This window comes from Papio anubis, chromosome 20, assembly GCF_008728515.1.
Source record: "Papio anubis isolate 15944 chromosome 20, Panubis1.0, whole genome shotgun sequence".
Classification (NCBI taxonomy): Eukaryota; Metazoa; Chordata; class Mammalia; order Primates; family Cercopithecidae; genus Papio; species Papio anubis.
In genome coordinates, this window is record NC_044995.1 from 39,939,807 (window position 1) to 39,966,919 (window position 27,113).

General features: G+C 45.5%; 1 protein-coding gene across 5 annotated transcripts; it reads right to left on the reverse strand.

Moving 5' to 3' along the window:
- On the reverse strand, positions 1–22,944 carry LOC101021960 (zinc finger protein 700). Of its 5 annotated transcripts, none has more exons than XM_031659867.1 (5): positions 22,716–22,927; positions 17,884–18,074; positions 2,624–2,750; positions 2,358–2,418; positions 1–1,364 (listed from the first exon to the last, which is right to left on the reverse strand). In XM_031659867.1, exons 2-5 carry the CDS (start codon positions 18,007–18,009, stop codon positions 92–94), a joined length of 1,587 nt encoding a protein of 528 aa, XP_031515727.1. In that variant the 5' UTR covers positions 18,010–18,074; positions 22,716–22,927; the 3' UTR covers positions 1–91. The 5 variants fall into 5 exon arrangements, with proteins under 5 accessions (XP_031515727.1, XP_017807708.2, XP_009191826.2 ...); XM_017952219.3 differs by having other exon boundaries at positions 2,624–2,759; XM_009193562.2 differs by lacking the exon at positions 17,884–18,074 and having other exon boundaries at positions 22,716–22,944.
- Positions 22,945–27,113: the final 4,169 nt, after the last annotated feature.

A 27,113-nucleotide genomic window follows, 5' to 3' on the forward strand; every position in this document is an offset into this window, starting at 1 on the left:
TTGCTTGCATTGTAGGGTTTCTCTCCATGTGAGTTTTTCATGTGTTTGAAATGACTTGGCAGAATAAAAGCTTTTCTCACATATCTTACATTTATAAGGTCTTTTCTCCAGAGGGCATTCTTATGTGTTTTTCTGTCCTTTCATGAATTTGAAGGTACTTCACATATCTGAAGGCTTTCCCACATTCCTTACATTCATAGGGTTTCTCTCCAGTATGAGTCCTACCATGCACTCGAAGGTGTGAGGTAGATCTGAAGGCTTTCCCACATTCCTTACATTCATAGGGTTTCTCTCCAGTGTGAGTCCCACCGTGCACTCGAAGCTGTGAGGCAGATCTGAAGGCTTTCCCACACTCCTTACACTCATAGGGTTTCTCTCCAGTGTGAATCCTTTCATGATATCGAAAGGAACTGGAAAGATTGAAAGCTTTACCACATTGGTTGCATTTATAGCGTTTCTCTCCAGTGTGAGTTTTTTCATGTCTTTGAAATGACTTGGCAGAATAAAAGCCTTTCTCACATATCTTACATTTATAAGGTCTTTCTCCAGAGTTCATTCTGTGTGTTTGAAAACTTGTAAGATAGGATAAGGCTTCCCCATATTGCTTACATTCATACGTCTTTTTCCCAGAGTGGGTCTTTTCATGTCTACGAACAGAACTGGTATACGCGAATGCTTTTCCACATTCTTTGCATTGATAAGGCTTCTCCCCTATGTGACTCCTTTCATGTCTATGATAGGAACTGGAACTATGAAATGCTTTATCACATTTGCTACATTCATAGGGCTTCTCCCCAGTGTGAGTTCTTTCATGTATTTGAAGGGTAGCAGAATAACTAAAGGATTTACCACATTGTTTACATTCATATGGTTTCTCTCCAGCATGTGTTCTTTCATGGATAAGACATAAACTGAAACAATGGAAGGCTTTCCCACAAAATTTACATTTATAAGGTCCATCCCCTTTGTGCATTACCATGTGTCTTCGAATGCTTGAATGGAAAATAAAGGTTTTTCCACATTCTTTACAAGCATAGGGTTTCTCTCCAGTGCGATCCCTTTCTTGTGTTCTAATGTAGGGTCGATACCTGAAGGTTTTCTTATTCTTAGGTTGTTGACACTTATATGGCTTTGGTCCATATTCCTGATACTCATATGCCTTGTGTCCAATGTCACCTCTGATGTTCATATTAAAAGATGAGTTACCTATGCCAACTTCACCACACACAAAGCTGTCACATGATTTTACTTCAGGAGAAGTTTGTTTCTCCTGGAAGTTCAGCCTGTCATCTGGAACCTGGGTAAAAGTTTCTCCACAATGACTGTCTTCTTTAATTTCATTGACTTTCTCTTCTATGAGACTCCTGTAAAACATGAGAAGCACATTATGAAGGGTTTGTTTATAAGCAATTTTATATTCATCGACAAGTATTGCACTTGCATTTTTAACACTGTCCATCAAAGTGTAGGCTTTCGGCCCTGGCTGAATTATTTGAAGATGACTGGACATGTTCTACAAGATGACCCAGCCATACCTATTGTTTAAAAAAATGTTCGCCGGGCGCGGTGGCTCAAGCCTGTAATCCCAGCACTTTGGGAGGCCGAGATGGGTGGATCATGAGGTCAGGAGATCGAGACCATCCTGGCTAACATGGTGAAACCCCGTCTCTACTAAAAAAATAACAAAAAACTAGCCGGGTGATGTGGCAGACGCCTGTAGTCCCAGCTACTCGGGAGGCTGAGGCAGGAGAATGGCGTGAACCCGGGAGGCGGAGCTTGCAGTGAGCTGAGATCCGGCCACTGCACTCCAGCCTGGGCGACAGAGCAAGACTCCGTCTCAAAAAAAAAAAAAAAAAATGTTCATAAGGGGCTTAATACTATTCCCATGTAAACTATTTTACAATTACTAAATACTCTATATCATTTTTCTTTTGAGTCTGGTACTTGTCCTGTTGCCCATGCTGGAGTGCTATGATATCATCATAGCTTACTGTAGCCTTTACTGGCTCAAGTGATCCTCCTGCCTCAGCCTCCTGAGTAGCTGGGACTACTGATGAATACCACAATGCCCAGCTAATTTTTGGCCGTTGTTGATATGTGGTCTCGCTATATTGCACAGGCTGTTCTTGAACTGCTGGCCTCAAGCTATCTTCCTATCTCCACTTCTCAAAGGACTGGGATTACAGGAGTGAGCCCTCAGCCTCAGTCACATTTAAATATATGTGTTTTGAGAAAATATTCTAAGAAGAAATGAATTTGATGCTGGATTTAGTTCTTTGTTTCACTTCTCTTCAACATATTCTCATATTCTAAGATTGTGTAGAGAGACAGTGCTTTCTCTTGTAAGTGCAAATTACCTGAAGCTTCTTCTGGGGATTTTGTACTCATATTCAATGTTCTGGTCTTTCCACTTTTTTCCTAAAATACAGACATAGAAAAATAGTCCTGAAGCGTATAAAATTGTGAAAAAATTATTAGATTCTATGCCCATGATTTACTGCAGCCATACCTTATTTATTCATCAAAGTATTTCCTGTCTGTGTTCAAAATCACTCAGCAACATTGATGAGCTAGAAACACTGGTTCACTAATGCACTGAGGAAAGGAAAACTGTCATCCTTACCTATAGAGGTCAGGTTCCTGAAAGTTTCCAGCATCACTTCCCTGAAGAGATTCTTCTGGGAAATATCCAGCAAAGTCCACTCTTCCTGGGTGAAGTTCACAGCCACATCCTCAAAGGCCACTGGGTCCTGAAACATCTCACATGTGTAGAGGAGGATGGGTAAGTGTGACAGCACTGGGGGCCTAGACTCTATTCCCAAGAAGTTCTCAGGATGCCGTGGACTCCAAATACTTATTCCCTGCTTTGGTCATCAGATCCCTTTCTCTCCTTCTATACTTACTTTCTTCCATAAAGCAACTTTTATTTTTTTATTTTTTTGAGACAGAGTTTCGCTCTTGTTGCCCAGGCTGGAGTGCAATGGCGTGATATTGGCTCACAACCGGGGTTCAAGTGATTCTCCTGCCTCAGCCTTCCGAGTAGCTGGGATTATAGGCATGAGCCACCACGCCCAGCTAATTTTGTATTTTTAGTAGAGATGGGGTTTCTCCATGTTGGTCAGGCTGGTTTCAAACTCCCAACCTCAGGTGATACACCTGCCTCGACCTCCCAAAGTGCTGGGATTACAGGCGTGAGCCACTGTGTCCAGCCAGCAATTTTTTTTTTTTTTTTCTTAACAGAGTCTCTCTCTGTTGCCCAGGCTGGAGTTGAATGGCACAATCTTGGTTCACTACGACCTCTGCCACCTGGGTTCACGTGATTCTCATGCCTCAGTCTCCTTGGTAGTTGAAACCACAGGCATGTGCCACCGTGCCCAGCTAGTTCATAAAGCAATTGTGATGTTAGAACTGAACAAGTGGTAGGCAACAGCAGGATACGAAAATGTGTGTTTTCACTGAAACTAAGGAAGGAGACCACCTCTCTTATTGTCTCATATTTAAGAAAACGAAAGAGGAAGCAAAAGTTAGAGGAAGGCAGAAACGAGATCAATAGTCAGACAGTCTGGTGCCACACCCCAGGCCTGGTAGTTAAAAATCAACTCCTGACCTAACCACTTGTATTAGCTATAGATGCCAGATATTGTATGAGAAAGCATTCTGAAACTCTGTGTTCTGTTCTGCTCTGTCCTGTTAATGATGCATGCAGCCCCAGTTATGCACCCCATGCTGGCTCAATCAATCACGATCCTTTCACGTGGACTCCCGTAGAGTTGTAAGTCTTTAAAAGGGGCAGGAATTTCTCTCTCTCAGGGAGCTTGGTTTTTAAGATGCAAGTCTGCCAACACTCCCAGCCAAATAAAGCCACTTCCTTCTCTAACCCAGTGTCTGAGAGGTTTTGTCTGTGGCTCGTCCTGCTACATTTCTTGGTTCCCTGACCGGGAAGCAAGGTGACTAGCAGATGGCCGAGGCAACCCCTTAGGCGGCTTAAGCCTGCCCTGTGGAGCATCCCTGCAGGGGACACTGGCCAGCTTGAGTGATGCGGATCCTGAGAGTGCTCCCGGGTAGGCAATTGCACCAGTGGAACGCCTCACCAGAGCAGTGCATGGCAGGCCCTCATGGAGAATCAATACAGTGGCTGAACACTAGGAAGGAATTGGAACTTGGAGTCTGGACATCTGGAACACGGTAAGACCAGTCTTGGGAACTTGCCCACTCCATCTGAATGGAAGTGTGGCCTGATCACCCACGGTGTGCCTTTATCGGCACTTTGTCTTTGGTTTTGATTTTGACTTTGCTTGAAGTGCTTGACGAACAGGCGTGCCCTTATTGGCACTTCGGCTTTGGTTCTGATTTTGATTTAGTGTGAATTAGACGAGTGAGTGACCTTTACCCTTTCTGTCTTATAGTGTGAGTGTTGTCTTGTCTCAAGAGAAAAATGGGTCAGACACAAGGTAAGCCCACCCCACTAGGAACTATGTTAAAAAAATTTTCAAAAAGGGATTTAAGGGAGACTATGGAGTTACTGTAACACCAGGAAAACTTAGAACTTTGTGTGAGACAGACTGGCCAGCATTAGAGGTGGATTGGCCATCAGAAGGAAGCCTTGATAGGTCCCTTATTTCAAAGGTATGGCACAAGATTACCTGTAAGCCAGGGCATCTAGACCAGTTCCTGTACATAGACACTTGGTTACAGCTGGTTTTACACTGCCCCGCCAGTGGTTGAGAGGACAGGCAGCAGCACTGTTAGTGGCAAAGGGACAGATAGCCCACGAGGGATCTTGCTCCACCCGCCGAGGGAAGTCAGCTCCTAAAGTTCTATCTGACCCAATGTCAGAGGACTCATGGCAGGAAATGGCACCAGCAATGCCCCCCGCCCTTACCTGGAAGAGAGACTCCCCACTCCTGAGCCCACAGCACCTGTGCCTCCACCAGACACATACACCTCTAGACCAACCAGAGCAGACAAGAAAGAATGTGAAGCTGCAGGAGAAACCCCTCCCTTGGCAGCTCGTTTACAACCCAAGATTGGAAAGACAAGTGCCCCCAGTTAAAGAAGAAACAAAATGGCTCCAAGCCAGAGGTCTCAGGCAAGGACGAAAGGGCCTTGTTTAATCTGGCAGAAGGGTTACTGGACTAAGGGGGACCGGGCTCAGGTGCCCCCAATGAGCCCATGGTCAGGATGACAGTTGGGGACAAGGACATTGAGTTTCTTGTCAATACTAGTGCTGAACATTCAGTAGTAACCAGCCCGGTCGCCCCCTTATCCAAAAAGACTATTGATACAATCGAAGCCACAGGAGTCTCGGCAAAACAAGCTTTCTGCTTGCCCTGGACTTGTACTGTAGGGGGACACGAAGTAATTCACCAGTTCTTGTACATTCCCAACTGCTCCTTGCCCTTGCTGGGAAGGGACTTGCTTAGCAAGCTGAGCGCCACCATCTCTTTTTACAAAGCACAGCTCTTTTACAGCTAAAGTTACCTGGAAAGGGAGTCATCATGGCCCTTACGGTCCCCCGGGAGGAGGAATGAAGACTTTTCTTAACCAAGCCAGGCTAAGAGATAAGACCAGCTCTGGCTGAGTGGTGGTCAAAGGTGTGGGCGGAAGATAACCCTCCAGGGCTGGCAGTCAACCAAACCCCTGTACTTACAGAAGTTAAGCCTGGGGCCCAGCTGGTCAGGCAAAAACAGTACCCGGTACCCCAGAGAAGCTCTTGAAGGTATCCAGGTCCATCTCAAGCACCTGAGAGCCTTTGGAATTATAGTACCTTGTCAGTCTCCATGGAACACTCCCCTCCTGCCTTTTCCCAAGCCGGGGACCAAGGACCACAGGCCAGTACAGGACTTGCGCTTGGTCAATCAAGCTCAGAAAGAAAGCGGGTCATCTGCAGCCTACTGTAGCCTAAAACCAGAAGGCAGGTGAGAGAATTCTTAGGGTTCTGCAGACTGTGGATCCCAAACTTTGCAGTACTGGCCAAACCTCTATATGGGGTCACAAAGGCGGGTGCCGGGAACCTTTTGAACGGGAATCCCAACAACAGTGAGCCTTTCATGAGTTAAAAGAAAAACTTACGTCAGTCTCAGCCCTGGGGCTACCAGATCTGACAAAGCCTTTTACACCGTATGTGTCAGAAAAAGAAAAAAATGGCAGTTGGAGTTCTAACCCAGACTGTGGGGCCCTGGCCAAGGCCAGTGGCCTACCTTTTACCTACTTATTCTAAAGAAGAAAAGGACTTTCTCCAGGCAGAGGGAGGACAGGTGATGGAAGAAGGATGGATCCGGTTACTGGATGGGAGAGTAGCTGTGCCACAGCTGCTGGGAACTGCAGTCATACTGGCTGTGCATAAAACCACCCATCTAGGCCAGGAGTCACTTGAAAAGTTGTTAGGCCAGTACTTCTACATCTCATTTACCAGACCTTGCCAAAACAGTGGCACAGCGATGTATTATCTGCCAACACCACGATGCAAGGCAGGATCCAACCATCCCGCCCGGCATACAAGCTTATGGAGCAGCTTCCGCTGAAGATCTGTAAGTAGACTTCACAGAAGTGCCAAAATGTGAAGATAGCAAGTATTTATTAGTTCTTGTGGGTGGGTGGAGGCTTATCCAACGCGAACTGAGAAAGCTGTTGAAGTAACCCGTGTGCTTCTTCGAGATCTTATTCCTAGGTTTGAACTGCCCTTACGAATTGGCTCAAATAACGGGCTGGTGTTTGTGGCTGACTTGGTACAGAAAACAGCACGGGTATTGGGGATCACATGGATACTGCATGCTGCCTACCGACCTCAGAGTTCCGGAAAGGTGGAGCAGATGAGTCAGACTATCAAAAATAGTTTAGGGAAAGCATGTCAAGAAACAGGATTAAAATGGGTACAAGCTCTCCCTGTGGTATTATTTAAGATTAAATTTACCCCTTCTAGAAAAACAGGATATTCCTCTTATGAAATATTATATCATAGACCTCCTCCCAAACTATGGGGACTTCCAGGCACTCCCTGAGAGTTAGGTGAAATTAAGTTACAGCGACAGCTACAGGCCTTAGGAAAAATTACACAAACAATCTCAGCCTGGGTAAATGAGAAATGCCCCATTAGCTTATTCTCCCCAGTTCACCCTTTCTCCCCATGTGATCGAGTGTGGATCAAGGACTGGAACGTAGCCCCCTTGTGCCCATGGTGGAAGGGACACCAGACCACTCCCACTGCCATGAAGGTAGAGGGAATCCCAGCCTGGATCCACCATGGTTATGTAAAACCTTCAGTACCTAAGACCGGGGAGGCGAGACCAGGCCCAGATAACTCATGCAAAGTGACTCTGAAAAAGACGACGAGCCCTGCTCCGGTCACACCTGGAAGTTGACTGGTCTATGTGAGGCCGAAGCATGAGAAAACGTGTCATGGGACTCATTCTCCTTAAAATTTGGACTTCAACAATAAGGACTTCAACTGATTTTCCCCCCACGGAAGATTGTTCCCCGTGTATTCATCAGGTTACTGAGGTAGGGCTACAAGTTAAAACAATCTTCCTGTTTTATAGTTATTATGAATGCCTAGAAATTTTAAAAGGAACTTGCCTGTATAACACGACTCAGTACAAAGTGTGTAACCCAGGAAATGCCCGACCTGATGTGTACTATAACCCATCTGAGTCTCCCATGATCATAGTCTTTGAAATAAGATTTAAAAACTAGTTCTTTTCTAGGCAATAGAAGTAAAAAAAATAGCTAAAACAGAAAAAAAAGAAAGCCCCATTTACATGTTCAACCGGATCATACGGTTACAAGCTATCTTAGAAATAACCACTAATAAAATTGGCAGAGCTTTAACTGTTTTAGCTCGGTAAGAAACCCAGATGAAAAATGCTATCTATCAAAATAGATGGGCACTAGACTACTTGCTAGCAACTAAAGGAGGGGCTATGGAAAATTTAACCTAACCAATTGCTGTCTGCATATAAATAATCAAGGGCAAGTAGTCAAAAATACAGTTAAGGACATAACAAAGTTGGCACATGTGCCTGTACAGGTTTGGCATGGGTTTAATCCTAAATCTGTATTTGGAAAATGGTTTCTAGCACTAGGAGGATTTAAAATGCTTATAAAGGTCGGGCGCGGTGGCTCACGCCTGTAATCCCAGCACTTTGGGAGGCTGAGGCAGGCGGATCACAAGGTCAGGAGATTGAGACCATCCTGGCGAACACGGTGAAACCCTGTCTCTACTGAAAATACAAAAAAATTAGCCGAGCGTGGTGGCAGGCACCTGTAGTCCCAGCTTCTAGGGAGGCTGAGGCAGGAGAATGGCGTTAACCTGGGAGGCGGCAGAGCTTGCAATGAGCGGAGATCGTGCCACCGCACTCCAGCCTGGGCGACAGAGCGAGACTCCATCTCAAAAAAAAAGAAAATGCTTATAAAGAAATCATAATAATAATAGAAACCTGCTTGTTGCTCCCCTGCTTGCTACCTCATACCTTAGAAAAAGAAAGAGGAAGCAAAAGTTAAAGGAAAGCAGAAATGAGATCAATAGACAGCCCAGTGCCACACCCTAGGCCTGGTAGTTAAAAATCAACTCCTGGCCAGGTGCAGTGGCTCACGCCTTTAATCCCAGCACTTTGGAAGGCAGCGGCGGGCAGATCACGAGGTCAGGAGATCAAGACCATCCTGGCTAACACAGTGAAACCCCGTCTCTACTAAAAATACAAAAAATTAGCCAGGCGTGGTGGCAGGCACCTGTAGTTCTGTAGTCCCAGCTACTCGGGAGGCTGAGGCAGGAGGATGGTGTGAACCCGGGAGGCAGAGCTTGCAGTGAGCCGAGATCGAGCTACTGCATTCCAGCCTGGGTGACAGAGTGAGACTTTGTCTCAAAAAAAAAAAAAAATCACCTCCTGACCTAACCACTTGTATATCTATAGATTCCAGACATTGTATGAGAAAGCACTGTGAAACTCTGTTCTATTCTGCTCTGTCCTGTCACCGATGCATGCAGATCCAGTTACGAACCCTATCCTTGCTTAATCGATCATGATCCTTTCACGTGGACCCCCTTAGAGTTGTAAGCCTTTAAAAGGGGCAGGAATTTCTCTCTCTCGGGGAGCTCGGTTTTTAAGACGCAAGTCTGCCAATGCTCCCGGCCAAATAAAGCCACTTCCTTCTCTAACCTGGTGTCTGAGATGTTATATCTGTGGCCTGTCCTGCTACAATCCAGGAAGAAAAGTGAGCTGCCTGGGCTGTCCCTAATGTCTCTTTGGACTGTGGGTCTGTAGCACCTGTCATAACACAGTCCTATGAATTAATATGCAGAAAAAAGTTAACGTTAGCAGTCCTGAGGCTCTGTTTCCTTGAAAATGTCTGTTCCCAAAGTCTAATCTTTGATGACATTGTTAGAGAAGGCAGATAACTAGTCAAGAGCAGGAGGGGAAGTCCAGGGGAAAGCCCACACCCCCAGGGACCACCCCAAACAGGCATGCTAGATATAAGCAGAGAGGAGGAGAAATACCTAAGTAGAAAGAAACATCCATTATGACGCCCAGGATTCACTCACTTCACAGTTATCCTGTCAGAATGTAGCTAGATAGATGGTAAGAAGGGCAAAGGGGACATTCCTAAGAAAAGTCTGGCACTCTAAGCACACAAGAGGGCAAACAAGAAACTCCTAAAAGATACCCAGGTGTAAAAAGCATAGATTCAATCACTATACGACCCTCCTGGCATGGCAGGAATGAGCAATGCAGCCACCCACATATCCACTGATGGCTGAATGGATAAACAAAATGTCCTAAGTATATACATACAATGGGATATTATTTATACTTAGAAAGTAACATCTTGGCCAGGCGCTGTGGCTCACGCCTGTAAGCCCAGCACTTTTGGAGGCCGAGGTGGGTCAATTACCTGAGGTTGGAGTTGGAGACCAGTCTGACCAACGTGGAGAAATTTTGTCTCTACTAAAAATACAAAATTAGCCAGGTGTGGTGGCGCATGCGTGTAATCCCAGCTACTCAGGAGGCTGAGGTAGGAGAATTGCTTGAACCTGAAAGGCAGAGATTGCCGTGAGCCAAGATTGCGCCATTGAACTCCAGCCTGCCGTCTCAAAAAAAAAAAAAAAAAAAAAAAAGAAAATAACATCTTGCTCCATACTGCAATATGCATGCAACCTCACCTCAGGATAATTGCAATAAGCAAAATACAATAGAATTCATCTTACAGAACTTATGTAGATCTGTCAAACTATCTCAACTATACATGTAAAATTCCTTAAGCTGATAAGTTTTAAGTTTTGTTTTACAATAAGTAATGATAATAAATTATGGTAGCAGCCAGGTGTGGTGACTCATGCCTACAATTCCAGTACTTTGGGAGGCCAAGGCAGGTGTAATTATGGAGGTTAGCAGTTTGAGATCTGCCTGGCCAAAATGATGGAACTCCATCTCTACAAAAAATGCAAAAATCAGCCAGGCCCAACAGCATGGTACTGGTACCAAAACAGAGATATAGACCAATGGAATAGAACAGAGCCCTCAGAAATAATACCACACATCTACAACCATCTGATCTTTGACAAACCTGACAAAAACAAGGAATGGGGAAAGGATTCCCTATTTAATAAATGGGGCTGGGAAAACTGGCTAGCCATCTGTAGAAAGCTGAAACTGGATCCCTTCCTTACACCTTATACAAAAATTAATTCCAGATGGATTAAAGACTTAAATGTTAGACCTAAAACCCTAAAAACCCTAGAAGAAAACCTAGGCAATACCATTCAGGACATAGGCATGGGCAAGGACTTCATGACTAAAACACCAAAGCAATGGCAACAAAAGCCAAAATTGACAAATGGGATCTAATTAAACTAGAGAGCTTCTGCACAGCAAAAGAAACTACCATCAGAGTGAACAGGCAATCTACAGAATGGGAGAAAGTTTTTGCAATATACCCATCTGACAAAGGGCTAATATTCAGAATCTACAAAGAACTCAAACAAATTTACAAGAAAAAATGAAACAACCCCATTAAAAAGTAGGCAAAGGATATGAACAGACACTTCTCAAAAGAAGACATTTATGCAGCCAACAGACACATGAAAAAATGCTCATCATCACTGGTCATCAGAGAAATGCAAATCAAAACCACAATGAGATACCATCTCATACCAGTTAGAAAGGTGATAATTGAAAAGTCAGGAAACAATAGGTGCTGGAGAGGATGTGGAGAAATAGGAACACTTTTACACTGTTGGTGGGACCGTAAACTAGTTCAACCATTGTGGAAGACAGTGTAGCGATTCCTCAAGGATCTAGAACTAGAAATACCATTTGACCTAGCCATCACATTACTGGGTATATACCCAAAGGATTACAAATCATGCTACTATAAAGACACATGCACACATATGTTTATTGTGGCACTATTCACAATAGCAAAGACTTGGAACCAACCCAAATGTCCATCAATGATAGACTGGATAAAGAAAATGTGACACATACACACCATGGAATACTATGCAGCCATAAAAAAGGATGATTTCGTGTCCTTTGCAGGGACATGGATGCAGCTGGAAACCATCATTCTCAGCAAACTATCACAAGAACAGAAAACCAAACACCACATGTTTTCACTCATAGGTGGGAACTGAACAATGAGACCCCTTGGACACAGGGCAGGGAATATCACACACTGGGGCCTGTCAGAGGGTGGAGGGCTAGGGGAGGGATAGCATTAGGAGAAATACTTAATGTAAATGACGAGGTGATGGGTGCAACAAACCAACATGGCACATGTTATACCTATGTATCAAACCTGCACATTGTGCACATGTACCCTAGAACTTAAAAGTATAATTAAAAAACAAAACAAACAAAAAGAAAAAAACAAAGTAAAAGTGTTTGTTTTGGAAATGACTTTGTTAACAGAATAAAAAGACAAGTGACAGACTGGAACAAAATCTTTGCAGAACACCTATCTGATGAAGGACTGGTATCCAAAAGGTAATGAAGAACTCCTAAAATTCTACAAGAAAAAAACCCAACCAATCAAAAAAGAAGCAAAAAGCCAGGCACAGTGGCTCATGCCTGTAATCCCAGCACTTTGGGAGGCTGAGGCGGGTGGATCACTGAGGTCAGGAGTTTGAGACCAGCCTAACATGGTGAAACCCAGTCTCAACTCAAAATACAAAAATTAGCTAGGCCTGGTGGCGGGAGCCTGTAATCCCACCTACTCAAGAGGCTAAGGCAGAAGAATCGCTTGAACCCAGGAGGCAGATGTTGTAGTGAGCCGAGATTACACCACTGCACTCTAGCCTGGGCGACAGAGCCAGATTCCATCTCCAAAAAAAAAAAAAAAAAAAAAAAAAAGCAAGATCTTTCCAAGTATACCTCCCCCCAAAAACTGTAATTATGGCAAACAAACATATGACAGGATGCTTTACATTACATGTCATTTAAGAGCAAAATGAAAACAGGCCAGGCGCAGTGGCTCACGCCTGTAATACAACACATTGGGAAGCCAAGGCGGGTGGATAACCTGAGGTCAGGAGTTTGAGACCCGCCTGGCCAACATGGTAAAACCTCATCTCTACTAATAATACAAAAATTGGCCAGGTGAGGCAGCGCACACCTGTTAATCCCAGATACTCTAGAGGCTGAGTCAGGAGAATCACTTGAACCCAGGAGGTAGAGGCTGCAGTGAGCTGAGATTACTCCATTGCATTCCAGCCTGGGCAACAAGAGTGAAACTGCGTCTCCAAAAAAAAAAAAAGAAAGAAAAGAAAAAAAGAAAACAACGAGGCAGCAGCAAATACCTGGTGGAGTAGCTAAAATCCAAAACACTGACACTTGCTAATGCCAATGACAGTGAACTCTCATTCACTACCGATGTGAATGGAAACTTCTACAGCCAATTTGGAAGACAGTCTGCGGAGCTCTGAAAAAAATAAGCATGGTGTCCTACTGATTCAGTAGTCTCATTCCTACAATATTGACCCAAATGAACTGAAAACTGATGTCCACACAAAAGTCCTCCCACAAACATTTTTAGCAGCCTTACTCATGACTGCCAAAAACTAGACTCAAACAAGGTGAGTCTTTAAAAAAAAAAAAAAAATAGAAGAGGTCTCACACTGTATCTACCAGGCTGGTCTCTAACTCCTGGCCTCAAGCAATCTTCTCACCTCAGTCTCCTGCATGCTGGGAACTCAGGGATGAGGCATCACACCAGGCTCAAGATGAGCCTTTCAACAGGTGAATAAAGAAACAAACTATGGGCCGGGCACGGTGGCTCAAGCCTGTAATCCCAGCACTTTGGGAGGCCGAGACGGGCGGATCACGAGGTTAGGAGATCGAGACCATCCTGGCTAACACGGTGAAACCCTGTCTCTACTAAAAAAAAAAATACAAAAAACTAGCCAGGTGAGGTGGCGGGCGCCTGTAGTCCCAGCTACTCGGGAGGCTGAGGCAGGAGAATGGCGTAAACCTGGGAGGCGGAGCTTGCAGTGAGCTGAGATCCCGCTACTGCACTCCAGCCTGGGCGACAGAGAGAGACTCTGCCTCAAAAAAAAAAAAAAAAAGAAACAAACTATGGTAACACCCATCCAGTGTTAATGCTACTCAGTGGTGAAAGAAATGAGTGGCCGGACATGGTGGCTCACAAGTGGAATCCCAGCACTTTGGGAAGCTGAGGTGGGAGGATCACCTGAGCTGGGGTGTTTGAGACCCTGTCTCTAACAAAACAAAAACAAAAACAAAAACAAAATTTTTTTTTTATCGAGACAGAGTCTTGCTGTGTCGCCCAGGCTAGAGTGCAGTGGAGCAATCTCGGCTCACTGCAAGCTCTGCCTCCTGGGTTCACGCCATTCAAAAACAAAAATTTTTTTAGATAAATAAACAAAAATAAAAAATACACGAGTTGTCAAGCAACAAAGCTTTCGAGAGACCTTCAACGCATATTTTTACATGAAGGAAGCAAGTCTGAAATGGCCCCTTACAGCATCATTCCAAATATGTGATATTCTGGAAAATGCAAAACTCTAGAGGCAGGAACATCATCATTTGTTGCCAGGTATAAACAGGGATGGCAAAAGAGTGAGGGGAAACCCATGATTAGGAGGAGCACAGGGGATTTTGAGGTCTGTGAAATGCTTCTGTATAAGACTGTGATGGTGGATACATGACATATGCAGTTGTCTTAAACCACAGAACAAAAGAGTGAAGTTTAATGTAAAAGATGAACTTTAGGTAATAATAGCATTGGCTTCTTCAATTTTCGTCATGTTCACATGTAATATATTCTTGCAACAACTGTAGGATACACCACACACAGTCAATATGGTTTCTTTCGTTTAAAACTTTTTTTTTTTTTGGAAACAGGGTCTTGCTATGTTGCCGAGGCTGGCCTCCAACTCCTGAGTCCAAGCCATCCTCCCGTTTCAGCCTCTCTAAGTGGTAGGATTACAGGCATAAGGCACAGCACCTGGCCAGTTAAGATGTTTAAAATAGGGGGAACTATGAGCTTGGAAGAAAAATGCGGGAACTCTGTGGATTATCTGCTCAATGTTTTGGGTAAACAACCACTGTTCTCAATCATAAAATCAACTAAATAAGAAAGTGAATTAACTATCATTCCATGTAAGGTTCACAACTGAGTTTAAATAAAACCCAATATAAAATACGACATATTGGCCGGGTGCAGTGGCTCATGCCTGTAATTCCAGCACTTTGGGAGGCCGAGGCAGGCGAATCACGAGGTCAGGAGATCGAGACCATCCTGGCTAACACGGTGAAACCCCGTCTCTACTAAAAATACAAAATATTAGCCGGGCGAGATGGCGGGCGCCTGTAGTCCCAGCCTCTTGGGAGGCTGAGGCAGGAGAATGGCGTGAACCCGGGAGGTGGAGCTTGCAGTGAGCCAAGATCTCGCCACTGTACTCCAGCCTGGGCGACAAAGCGAGACTCCGTCTCAAAAAAAAGAAAAAAAAAAATCACATATTGGCATATTGGTTACCATTTACATAAAAAAACGTACAAAAATAAAATATACTGATATGGATGGGTACCCAGGTTGGGGAAGCATAAAGAAAAGTAGGGCAGTTGTCTTATCATTCACAGTACTGGCTCCATCAATATTTGGATTAATTGTGCAATTTTTTTTTTTTTTTTTTTTTGAGACGGAGGCTCGCTCTGTCGCCCAGGCGGGAGTGCAGTGGCCGGATCTCAGCTCACTGCAAGCTCCGCCTCCCGGGTTTATGCCATTCTCCTGCCTCAGCCTCCCGAGTAGCTGGGACTACAGGCGCCCGCCACCTTGCCCGGCTAGTTTTTTGTAGTTTTTAGTAGAGACGGGGTTTCACCATGTTAGCCAGGATGGTCTCGATCTCCTGACCTCGTGATCCGCCCGTCTCGGCCTCCCAAAGTGCTGGGATTACAGGCTTGAGCCACCGCGCCCGGCCTAATTGTGCAATTTTTTAATGTATTTTGTGCGTATGTAATACTTTTAGTTTCTGGAATGCATACCCTATACAGAAATAAATCTCAGTGAATTCTAATTATCTGCAACAACAGCATAACATATTGAAACTAATTTTTTTGTTTGTTTTCTTTTCTTTTTTCTCGAAACAGGGTCTCATTCTGTTACCCAGGCTGGAGTGTAGTGGTGCAATCATAGCTCACTGCAGCCTCGAACTCCTAGGCTCAACAGTTCTTTCCACCTCAGTGTCCTGAGTAGCTGGGACTACAGGCACACATCACCATGACCAGGTAAGTTTTTGTATAGACAAGGTTTGCCATGTTGCCCAGGCTGGACTAATTTCTTCCTTTCTTTCTTTTTTTTTGAGACAAAGTTTCACTCTTGTTGCTGGAGTGCAATGGCACGATCTTGGGATCTTGGCTCACCGCAACCTCTGCCTCCCAGGTTCAAGCGATTCTCCTGCCTCAGCCTCCCGAATACCTGGGATTACAGGCCTGTGCCACCACGCCTGGCTAATTTTGTGTTTTTAGTAGAGATGGGGTTCCTCCATGTTCATCAGGGTGATCTCGAACTCCTGAATTAGGCTATCTGCATGCATTGGCCTCCCAAAGTGTTGGGATTACAGGCATGAGCCACCACGCCGGACCACTAATTTCTATTAAAACTAATTTTCTTGAAGTCCAAAAAAGTCTCAAGAAGGATAAAAAATGATTATTATCAGTTTACACTGAAAAACATCAATATAAAAGGCAATAATGGAAAAAATGCCACGTGTCCTTAAAAGGAGATTAAGTATCACTATGATGTAACCTCTCTGAAATATGCCTACAGTTATATTTTATTTTATGAAATGTACAAGGCAGTTTGTTTCTTTCACTAAAATTAAGAAAAAAGTACTTCTAAAAACTGAAATAGAAGACAATGACTAAAAATAGCCAAGATCCTCTATAGAATATGGTTGGGGGGTGTTATGGTGTGAATATTTGCACCACTCCAAAAAAATCATACATTAATAACCTACCCCCAATATAGTATTAGAAGTTGACATCTCTGGGAAGTAATTAGGATTAGATGAGAACATAGGAGTAAATCCTTTCTGAATGAGATTAGTACTCTTATAAGAAGACACAGGAGAGCCGGCTCCCTCTCTTTTCTGTCAGGTGAAGAAACCACAAGATGACCATTTGCAAACCAAGAAGCAGGCCCTTACCAGATACTAGATCTGCCAGCTCCCTGAACGTGGACTTCACAACCTCAAGAACTGCCAGAAATAAATGTCTATTCTTTAAGTCACCCAGTCTATGGTAATTTGATACAGCAGCCCAACATGACTAAGACAGAGAGGCACTATCCCTACTACACACCGCAGCTTTGAACTCTAAACTAATTAACAGAAAATGGTATTATCAGAGATGGAAAGATAGGCCAAGGCCGGGCGCGGTGGCTCAAGCCTGTAATCCCAGCACTTTGGGAGGCCGAGATGGGCGGATCACGAGGTCAGGAGATCGAGACCATCCTGGCGAACACGGTGAAACCCCATCTCTACTAAAAAGTACAAAAAAAAAACTAGCCGGGCGAGGTGGCGGGCGCCTATAGTCCCAGCTACTCGGGAGGCTGAGGCAGGAGAATGGCGTAAACCCGGGAGGCGGAGCTTGCAGTGAGCTGAGATCCGGCCACTGCACTCCCGCCTGGGCGACAGAGTGAGACTCTGTCTCAAAAAAAAAAAAAAAAAAAAAAGAAAGATAGGCCAATGGAGAACAGCAAATTGTGAAAGTAGGGCACCTATGTTTTTTTGGGTTTTTTTTTGAGACAGAGTTTTGCTCTTGTTGCCCTGGCTAGAGAGCAATGGTGCAATCTCGGCAATCTCGGCTCACTGCAACCTCCACCTCCCAGGTTCAAGTGATTCTCCTGCCTCAGCCTCCCGAGTAGCTGGGATTACAGCCATGCACCACCATGCTTGGCTAATTTTGAATTTTAATAGTGATGGAGTTTCACCATATTGGTCAGGCTTGTCTCAGACTCCTGACCTCAGGTGATCTGCCAATCTCAGCCTCCCAAAGTGCTGGTATTACAGGCATAAGCCACCGCACCCAGTCTGGGCATCTATTTAAGGTAATGTGAAACTATGACAAACCAGGTATTGCCAGCCAATGATATAAGTGGTGAACACTTAACAGAAAAAGCAGGGACACATGGTTCTCTACCGGAGGATAATCAATCTACTACTCATCATCTCCATATACAGTAATTTAATTCATTCTAGAGCTGCCGGTTATAGTGAGTTCTTATAATCATATGTTACCTTAGCATGCATTTTCTTTATGGATTTCACATTCTCATAACAGAAGAAACCTTTACTCAAACTCAACAGAGTTTCCAGTTCTCCACCTCCTCCCAGTTCCTCCATGTGGTCAACTCACATGTAAGACTTACACAGCTGCATTCTGGTGACCACCTCCCTGTGGGACAGCTAGATACAACCTTGTTGGGGTGGCCTTTCCTTGTCTTTTGGGATATTTCTGTCTTCACAGTTGAGACAATCCAGAGGACAGGAATCATTTCTGCTTTTCCTCAATAGCAACATCCGATTAGCTGACCTGCCATGCGTCTCCAATTAATGGAAACTGAAGTTGGGAGAGAGAAGCAGAGCACCCATGAATTGGGTATCTAGATGAAAAGTATACCAGGCATCTCCTCCACCATTACTCATTCAGCTGCTCCCTTGGGAGGCCCCACTCCCCTAGGCACTGATACCCACTAGACCCTCCAAGAGACACGGCAACTGTGGGGGTCTTGGGTCAGCTACAGGCAGTTCTAAAACTCAAAACCTGGAAAAGATAGAAGGGTGTACTGAAGACACACCACCCTGTAAAGTTTCCAGAAAGGAACCTCATCCCAAAGATATCCTGATAAGGCGTCTGTGTCTCAGAAAGAAAACAGGAGGAGAGGCAGGAAGGATTTTTCAGGAAAATGTCTAGTGGTGATTCTCTGCTTTCCTCTCATGTGAAATGTTCAGACATTGATTTTACTGTAAGCCCTTGAAGAGTTAGGCTGTGGTATGAGAGTGGAGGACCTGCATCGCATATATTTGGAAAATGTGAGGTGAAACCAGTCGCCCTGGAAAGTGTGAAAAAATTTAAAGAAGAAGCAATGAGACTGAACTGTGTGTAGTACCCTAGGGTCCTACCTAAGGGCCCTGAAATCAAATTTAAATACAATTCTTGGAAATTACTAATTTATAGGGAAATAAAATTTATGCTTAATCAGGCACAATTTACCAATTACCTTGTAACTACATACGTAGAAATTTTCTACCTATATAGGCTGTGTGAACAAGTAAATCAGGCGGGGTGCAGTGGTTCACACCCGTAATCCCAACACTTTGGGAGGCCAAGGTGGGCGGACCACTTGAGGACGGGAGTTTGAGACTAGCCTGGCCAACGTGGTAAAACCCCATCTTTACTAAAAATACAAAAATTAGCTGAGTGTGGTGGCACATGCATGTAATCGCAGTTACTTGGGAGGCTGAGGCAGGAGAATTACTTGAACCCAGGAGGTGGAGGCTGTAGTGAGTGAGCTATAGCGCCACTGCACTCCAGCCTGGCCGACAGAGTGAGGCCTTGTCTCAAAACAAACAAACAACAAAAACAACAAAGTAATTCCAAAATTTAAGCTGACAGATCTCTCAATTATCTTGAAGCAATGTGATAATGGGGTTGAGTCACATGACACACAACTTTCACATAGACAGCTGGAACTCTCCTTTTCCTGATTACAGATTCACCTTCTTTCTTACCTATAGTGTTTTGTAAAATGTTGTAAATGACTGAAGGGAAACAGGAAAGACCCTTTCCCTCTTCACTTTTTTTTTTAAATTTAATATGATTTTTCACAATTGAGATAGGGTCTCGCTATGTTGCCCAGGCTGCTCTTGAACTCCTGAGATCAAGCCATCCACTTGCCTTGGCCGCCCAAAGTGCTGGGGTTCTGGGTGTGAGCCATCCCGCCAGGCCCCTCTTCACTACTGATCTCTAGAGTAAACTAACTTCCCTCTTTACTTCCTCACACAAAGACTTCATGTCTATCACATTGTCTTCAGCTGGAATGTTAAATTCACTCTTTTAAATTGAAAAGGAAATAAAAACCAGCCAGAAAGAAAAGAATACAAGCTCTGGGGGGAAAAAAAGCAAACCCTAACGAATTAAGATGTTAGCCAGGTGCAGTGGCTGACATCTGTAATCCCAGCACACTCCTGGAGGCCAAGGAAGGAGAACTGTTTGAGGCCAGGAGCCAGAGACCAGCCTGGGCAACATAACGAGACCTAACCTCTGCAAAAAATAAAAAATTAGCCAGGTGTGGTGGTGGGCAACTGTAGCCTCAGCTACTTGGGAGGCTGAGATGCTTGAGCCAGTGAGGTCAAGCCTGCAGTAAGCCATGATTGCACCATCGCTCCAGCCTGGGTCACAGAGCAAGGCATTGTCTCCAGAAAAAACTGTTGTATCTCATACATCAGCCTTCTATGGAAAATGTAATCATGTTATATTTATTTGTCTTTTGCCTATGTAAGTGTTAGGGAAACAGGTGCCTAGGGGAGCCAGAGTAACACCAATTCAAGTTCAGCTCCACCTTGAGACTAACAAGAAACACTCCTTGCCAGTCACAACCCATGATCATCAAATGTTTCCCATGAAGAAAACAGCCTACAGATGCCTGCAAGTATCCTTACACTCCCACAACAACAGAACGTCCTGATGTCCCAATACCCGTAACAACATATGCTTTCAAGATAATTACAGTTGTTTTAATGCACTTGTATGCTAAAATGTAAAGGATAGTTTTCTTTAACTCAACAGAGTAATAAATTGTGTGACGCTGTCAGCCCACATGCAGGTAGGCACAGGTAGTTTATTCTTTACATAGACAAGATCGCTACATAAGAAAAACTTAAAGACAGTACGTTCCTCCACTTGCTGTATGAGGATGCCTTACTCTGAAACAGAGAAGCTTTTTCTTTCTTTTTCCTTTTCTCTCTCTTTTTTTTTTTTTTTTTTTAAATACAGACAGGGTCTTGCTGTGTTAGCCAGGTTGGTCTTGAACTCTTTTTTGTTTGTTTTGTTTTTGCTTTTTGAGATGGGGTCTCACTCTGTTACCCATACTGGAGTGCAGTGGCGCATCCTCGGCTGGGCTGCAACCTTTGCTTCCGGGGTTCAAGTAATTCTCTCACCTCAGCCTCCCGAGTACCTGGGCAGTACAGGTGCAAGTCACCACATCCAGTTAATTTTTGTTAGTTTTGGAAGAGATGGGGTTTATTGGGGCTATATTGCCCAGGCTGGTCTCGAACTCCTGAACTCAAGTGATCCTCCCACCTTGGCCTCCCAAAGTGCTTGGATTACAGGCCTAAGTCATCATGCTGGCCCAGAGTAGCTTTCAATAAACTCTCTTCTCACTACACTGTGTGACTCGTCTTGAATTCCTTCCTGTGTAAGATTCGAGAACTCTCCTGGGGTCTGATCAGGACCTCATTTTCTGGTAATACAAGCAAGAACTTAACTTCCAATTTTGGAGTACTGAGTCCATTTCTCTGGAGTCTTTTTCCCAAATGGGCCATTGCTATCTTTTTGCTTGAATAAACTCTTCCAATTGAAATCTGAAGCTTTCGATTATTTTGGAGTGACAAGTCCAAATAAGGCAACTGCATCTCTGCAACCAATCAAGCATTTATCTGGTTTGTCTCCTCATGTAACTTATAACGGCCTACCCCTAAACTGGTAAACTAAAAATAAAAACATACCTTCTGGCCTGGCAAGATGGCTCACATCTTTAATCCCAGCACTTTGGGAGGCCAAGGTGGGTGGATCACTTCAGGTCAGGAGTTCGAGAACAGCCTGGCCAACACGGTGAAACCCCATCTCTACTAAAAATACAAAAATTAGGAGGGTGTAGCGGTGCATGCCTGTAATACCAGCTACTCGGGAGGCTGAGGCAGCAGAATCGCTTGAATCCGGAAGGCGGAGGTTGCAGTGAGCCGAGATAGAGCCATTGCATTCCAGTCTGGGTGACAGGAGGCTCTGTCTCAAACCAAAACCAAAACAAAAACAAAGTACCTTCCCAGCTAAGTGAAGTGACCGGCTCTTGGCCAAAGGGACCCCCGAAAAACCCTGAAAATTGAGTTCTTCTGTATGACAAGATGGGAAGTGAGACGGTCTCCTTATACCCTCTCCCTTTAGGAGTTTAGAAATGCAGCAGCTTAATGCACATTCATGTAAAAATAGGTATCATCAGAATGGAAAAACGAACTCCATGGGGCAATAAGATACCACATTACAAACAAGATCTAAGGCCACGTAAGGCAAAGGTAAAGTCACGCCTTAGAATTCATAAAATCTAGAGAAACAGGTCTGTTTTTTGGCTGGGATAGAATCAAGTGGCAGATAACAGATCCTCTTCCTTCAGCATTCCTTCCTACCTCCTCCAAACTTTAGACAAAGCTTCACACTCTCAGCCAGCTGCCACCTACAGAATCCCTCAACCACCTGTGCCTTCTAACCCCCCTTCCACAGGTTCCACCCTTTCTACCAAAGGAATTTACATCTTTCAGGCACTGATTCATTATTTTCCCTACAATTCCTGTCTCTCTGAAATGAATAAAACCAAACTGTCTTGAGCCGCCTCGGGACCACTTACTCCAGGCTTCTCGGGGTTGTGTTTCCCTCGGCCAAGGTCTCTCCTATTCGGCTCCAAATAAACTTCTTTATTTTACATAGTCTGGTTTTTTCCGCTGACAAACCACAAGCCAGGACTGGGTGTTTCTCATTCGTGAATCGCTGTTTGCTCAAATGAACTCTTTAATTGTTAACTTACCTCAGTTTAATTTTTAACAGGAGAAAGTGGGGGCTGGGGCCCCACAGACCGCTGCTCCTCCCACGCACGAACCCTACACCCGAGTCAGGATTCCACCCATAACCCTCACGTTGCTTCCGCTCAATCTGGGGAGACGTCGGGCTGCGAGCGCGGAACTGCCCAGAGAAGGCTCCGGGGCCGTGGTCGCAGTTTCCGCGCAGGGACGGGACAGGACGCCCGGGGTCCCAGCTGCCGGCCCAGCCCCGTCCAGCGGCCGAGGGGACCGAGGGCCAAACTGCTCAAGGAGGACTCGGTCCCAGACCCTGGAGTCGCCCACAGGGAGGCCCGGGTCCCGCCACAGCCTGTTCTCGCCTGTTCCAGGCAGCCCCTCCCCCGTCTCACGACACCCGGCCCCGCACACACACCATTTCCTGGCTTTCAGATGTCCCGGGGTCCTCTCGACAGCTCCTGTGACTACAGCAGGGAATAGCACAGGTGACTGAGCGACAGAAACCTGGGTACAGGCACCAGGTCCCTCTCCGGCTGGACAGACCGGACGGATCCCAACCGCCGCCCGCGCAGCGACAAAGGTGTGGGGAGGAACACAACCCCCTACATTTCCGGATGAACTGTGCACAGGGCCACGCCCCCGCGCCTCTGATTGGATGAAATGCTAGGCCCCGCCCCCATATCTGAGTGACAGCTGAAGCCCTGGGTATCAGACCCCCCAGAGCCAGACTGACGGATTCTCTAAGGCTTCTCTAAGGGCCAGCTGCTTTCTGCACTCTGGTTATTGGATATTTGCATTTCAGCCAAACTTGGTATTGATAGAAGAGAATACTAGCGTCATCTTCACTCAAGGGGCTGTCCCTGCTCCTTCGTTCTGCATGGGGTCACAGGAGTGTGCAGGGAATTTCAGACTCAGTGTCCACGGGAGCCGTCTACTGGCCTTAGAGCAGCAGTGGAACCGAGACCAGGCGGGGCACGACTGCACCAGGAGGCGAGGCATAAGTCCGCGAGCGGGCCGGAATTGGGAATGAGGCGTGGCCAAGCCTTGGTCCCACACCCCATCCCCTCCTCACAGTGTGAAAATGTTTCCTCCTTCCAGATCTTCATTTTCACCAGCAGGAAACTGTCACCAGGTTTTAAGTTTCTGACCTGAGTAAACTGTCAACTTCATGAACGCTTTATCCAGGTGACGCCACCAAACAATTCTGCCTCTAGCTCTAGCCTGATCTTCACACTTTTTTTTTTTTTTTGAGACGGAGGCTGTCTTGCTCTGTAGCTCAGGCCGGAGTGCAGTGGCGCGATCTCAACTCATTACAAGCTCCGCCTCCCCAGTTCACGCCATTCTCCTGCCTCAGCCTCCCGAGTAGCTGGGACTAAAGGCGCCCGCCACCACGCCTGGCTAATATTTTGTATTTTTAGTAGAGACGGGGTTTTACCATCCTGGTTTTAGCCAGGATGGTCTCGATCTCCTGACCTCGTGATCCGCCCACCTCGGCCTCCCAAAGTGCTGGGATTACAGGCGTCAGTCACCGCGCGCGGCCACACTTTTTTTTTTAATCTATACAAATAACTTCTGACCCCAGCAACCCCATGCATGTCAAACACCAAATCCTGCCCAGAAAACAGCTCCAGGCTCCAGCTGCACAACACCACAAAGGACAGACGCCACAAATGCTTCTGCACCTGGGTCTTCTGGTCTCCAGGGCTCTGCAGCTTCTCGGGATCCCCACTCCTTCTGGAGCTGCTCTGAGCAGCTGGAGGCCACCTGTAGAAGGGGGTGGGCTGCCCGGGAAGCCACCAGGGAAGCTCTCTTTCTCTCCCTTTGCAGGCTCCAGACTGTCCTCAACGTGGAGTCACTGGCTCTGCTTCCTTCTGCAGGTTATTCAGCTACTTCTCACCCCATCCGTTAGTTCTGTGAGACAAACACCCTCAATCCCATTGTGTGAATAAGACACCAGCAGAGTCCCTGCTCTCCTTCTATGCTTATGTATAAAGTGGGGGAGGAAAAATCTAAGACAACTTAAGTGCATTTGAAAGATTTCCAGGTCGCGGTGGAGGTGGCAGCTGAGGGACCCGCAGTCAATGACACTGCAGCACCTTCAGGCCAGGCTGATGGGAGAGAGGGTGGAGAGCTGCAGCTGGATGTGGATAGGTGGAGGGAGCAGCCCTGGCAACTGGGCTCTGCTGCAGCGCGGCTCTAGGGCCTGGAGCCCGGGAGAGCAGAGATGGGGACTCCCAGGACAGGAAACTCGGGGAGGAGAAAGTCGGGTGGCTTCCATGGTACGGGGGTGCTGTGGCAGGTGGTGTAGGCCTGTGGCTATCACAACTAAGCCCAAATGGGACTTGAAAACTTGGATTCCGTGGGAATTTATGAAGAGGAAGGCTCTGATGACAAAGAAGTCATCAGTGAGGAGGGGGATGAGGGTCACTGGCAAGCTCACTTCCTTATGGAAAGAAAAGTGAATGCTCAACTACTGCTGCAAAATGTGGTCAAAGGATGAGACTCTCGCTGTCAGGGAATAGACTGCTGCAGAACTCAGAGATTGCAAAGACCTTTCGACAACAGCCTGGGAGAGCGGGTGCCATGGCTCCTGCCTGTAATCTCAACATTTTAGGAGGCAGGATCACTTGAAGCCCGAAGTTGAAGACCAGTGAAGTGAGACACTCGGATCTACATAAATTTATTTTTTAATTAGCCAGGAGAAGTGGTGTGTACCTATAGTCTCAGCTACTCAGGAGGCTGAGGCAGGAGGATCACTCGAGCCCCAAAGTTTGGGGCTTCTGTGAGCTATGATCAGGCTACTGCACTTCAGCAAGACACTGTCTCAAAAAAAAATAAAAATCAAAACCAAACAAACAAAAAATCATAAAAAGCCCACCAAACTCCCTGGGGAAACCCTGACCTCCTTGGATGGTCTAATTGTAAAACAGCAGGTGGTGATATTTCCTTATGGACTAGATCATTCTAGCCACGTAAGAGGCTTGGACTACTGAGGATTTACCAGGTGGGATGACCTCCTTGCAATCAATGGAAAAGGCCCTGGTGAAACCATCCCTTTAAACTTTTATCAAATTCATCAGGGAGGAAGGGAGGAGAAAAATTTAAACCAAGCTTGTAGCACCTACAGCATTAAGCATTAGGTCAGCTTGTTCTCTGACCTTCCTCATATTTGTTTCATACCTAGTGTCCTAGAATCCCATTGTTGCGGTAAACTGAGGAACGGAAAGACCAATATGGAGTACAGGAGGATTTGTTTATATTTTAGGTACGCACCGGCCCAGACGATTCCTATCCAAAAAGCTGAGAATTGAACGAAGACACAGCGGGGTTTTTATAAGCTGCCTTACAGATGCAAAACAAAAGCAGTTAATCATACAGTGACAGGCCATGTAGTCTATAGCATAATTTAAGGCCTTGCATAGCCAGTGTCCTTATACCTGCATTGAAAGAAAAACAAGCATTGGCTAAATACAGACATTTGTAAAACATAGTAATGCTTAAGAAGCCTTGGAAAAGAGTAACAGTGAAAGTATCTGTCTTTCTTTCTCTTTTTTTTTTTCCCTCAACCTTGCTCTGAACGGGAGGGGTGTCTGGAGCCCATTCCTTTGGCCTTGGCTATTTGGACAGTGTTATCTTCTGTCCTTGAAGTAAGCTGCTAGGCAGAGGAAAACTTGTGCTTTTCAACCCTTGCCTTGCCACACTCTGGGCCTTAGCTTTTACTTTTTTTGGAGTAACTAAATTCAGTACTTATTATTATTTTTAAATTTCTTCCTCATGATAGACCCTAAATGATAGTTCCTGTTAGCTGCTCTATAGATAACAACTTGAACGTTAGATGTTTTCCCTTTGAAATATTTTAGCTTCGATGCGGTGGCTCAAGCCTGTAATCCCAGCACTTTGGGAGGCGGGAGCGGGCAGATCCGCGAGGTCAGGAGACCGAGACCATCCTGGCTGCTGCAGTGAAACCCCGTCTCTACTACAAAATACAAAAAAACTAGCCCGAGCGAGGTGGTGAGAGCCTGTAGTCCCAGCTACTCGGGGAGGCCAGGGCAGAGGAAGAATGGCGTGAACCGGGGAGGCGGAGCTTTGGTGAGGTGAGATCCGGCCACTGCACTCAGCCTGGGCGACAGAGTGAACTCCATCTCAAAAAAAAAAAAAAAAAAGAAATATTTCTATTTCAGGGTTGGGTGCATTTGTTCATGACTGTAATATCAGCACTTTGGGAGGCTGAGGTAGGGGATCACTTGAGCCTGGGAGTTCAAGAACAGCCTGGGCAATATAGTGAAACTCCATCTGTACAAAAAATTTAAAAACAGCCAGGCATGGTGGCATGTGCCTTTATTCCAGCTACCTGGGAGGCTGAGGCAGGAGAATCCCTTGGGACTAGGAGTTTCTGCAGTGAGCTATGATCCCACCATTGCACTCCAGCCTGGGAAACAGAGTCATACTATGTCTCTTAAAGAAAAAAAAGGAAAAAAGAAATCCAGACATTTGTTAGTCTTTGGATTATCGGAGAGCATTTATCTGACACTTAGTCCAATGTTTGAGACCAATATATAGATTTATAGAAAGGGGCACTTTGGGTTTGGGACACAGCTCTGCAGGAAGCTTTGGACACACTGACATGTTAGTATGGCAGGCACAAGCCTCAGGCACACCTTTAGAGGGTAGAGCTGTAAGTTGGGATGTTACAGCTGCTGCTGAGGGTAAAAATCGGGCCTTATGGCAACCACAGTGTGGTAAATCAGTCCCTTCAGGATTTTGGTTGTAATGATGACAAGGAGATGAAACCAGACACTCTTGAATTGAACAA

Coding starts and splice junctions, on each gene's coding strand:
- LOC101021960 (XM_017952219.3), bottom strand. CDS start 18,009: ATGATTCCTGTCCTCTGGATTGTCTCAACTGTGAAGACAGAAATATCC. Junction 2,760..17,883: donor GGTCACCAGAATGCAGCTGT/GTAAGTCTTACA, acceptor TACACATGTGAG/ATGTTTCAGGACCCAGTGGC. Junction 1,365..2,357: donor ATCCCCAGAAGAAGCTTCAG/GTAATTTGCACT, acceptor CATGTTTTACAG/GAGTCTCATAGAAGAGAAAG.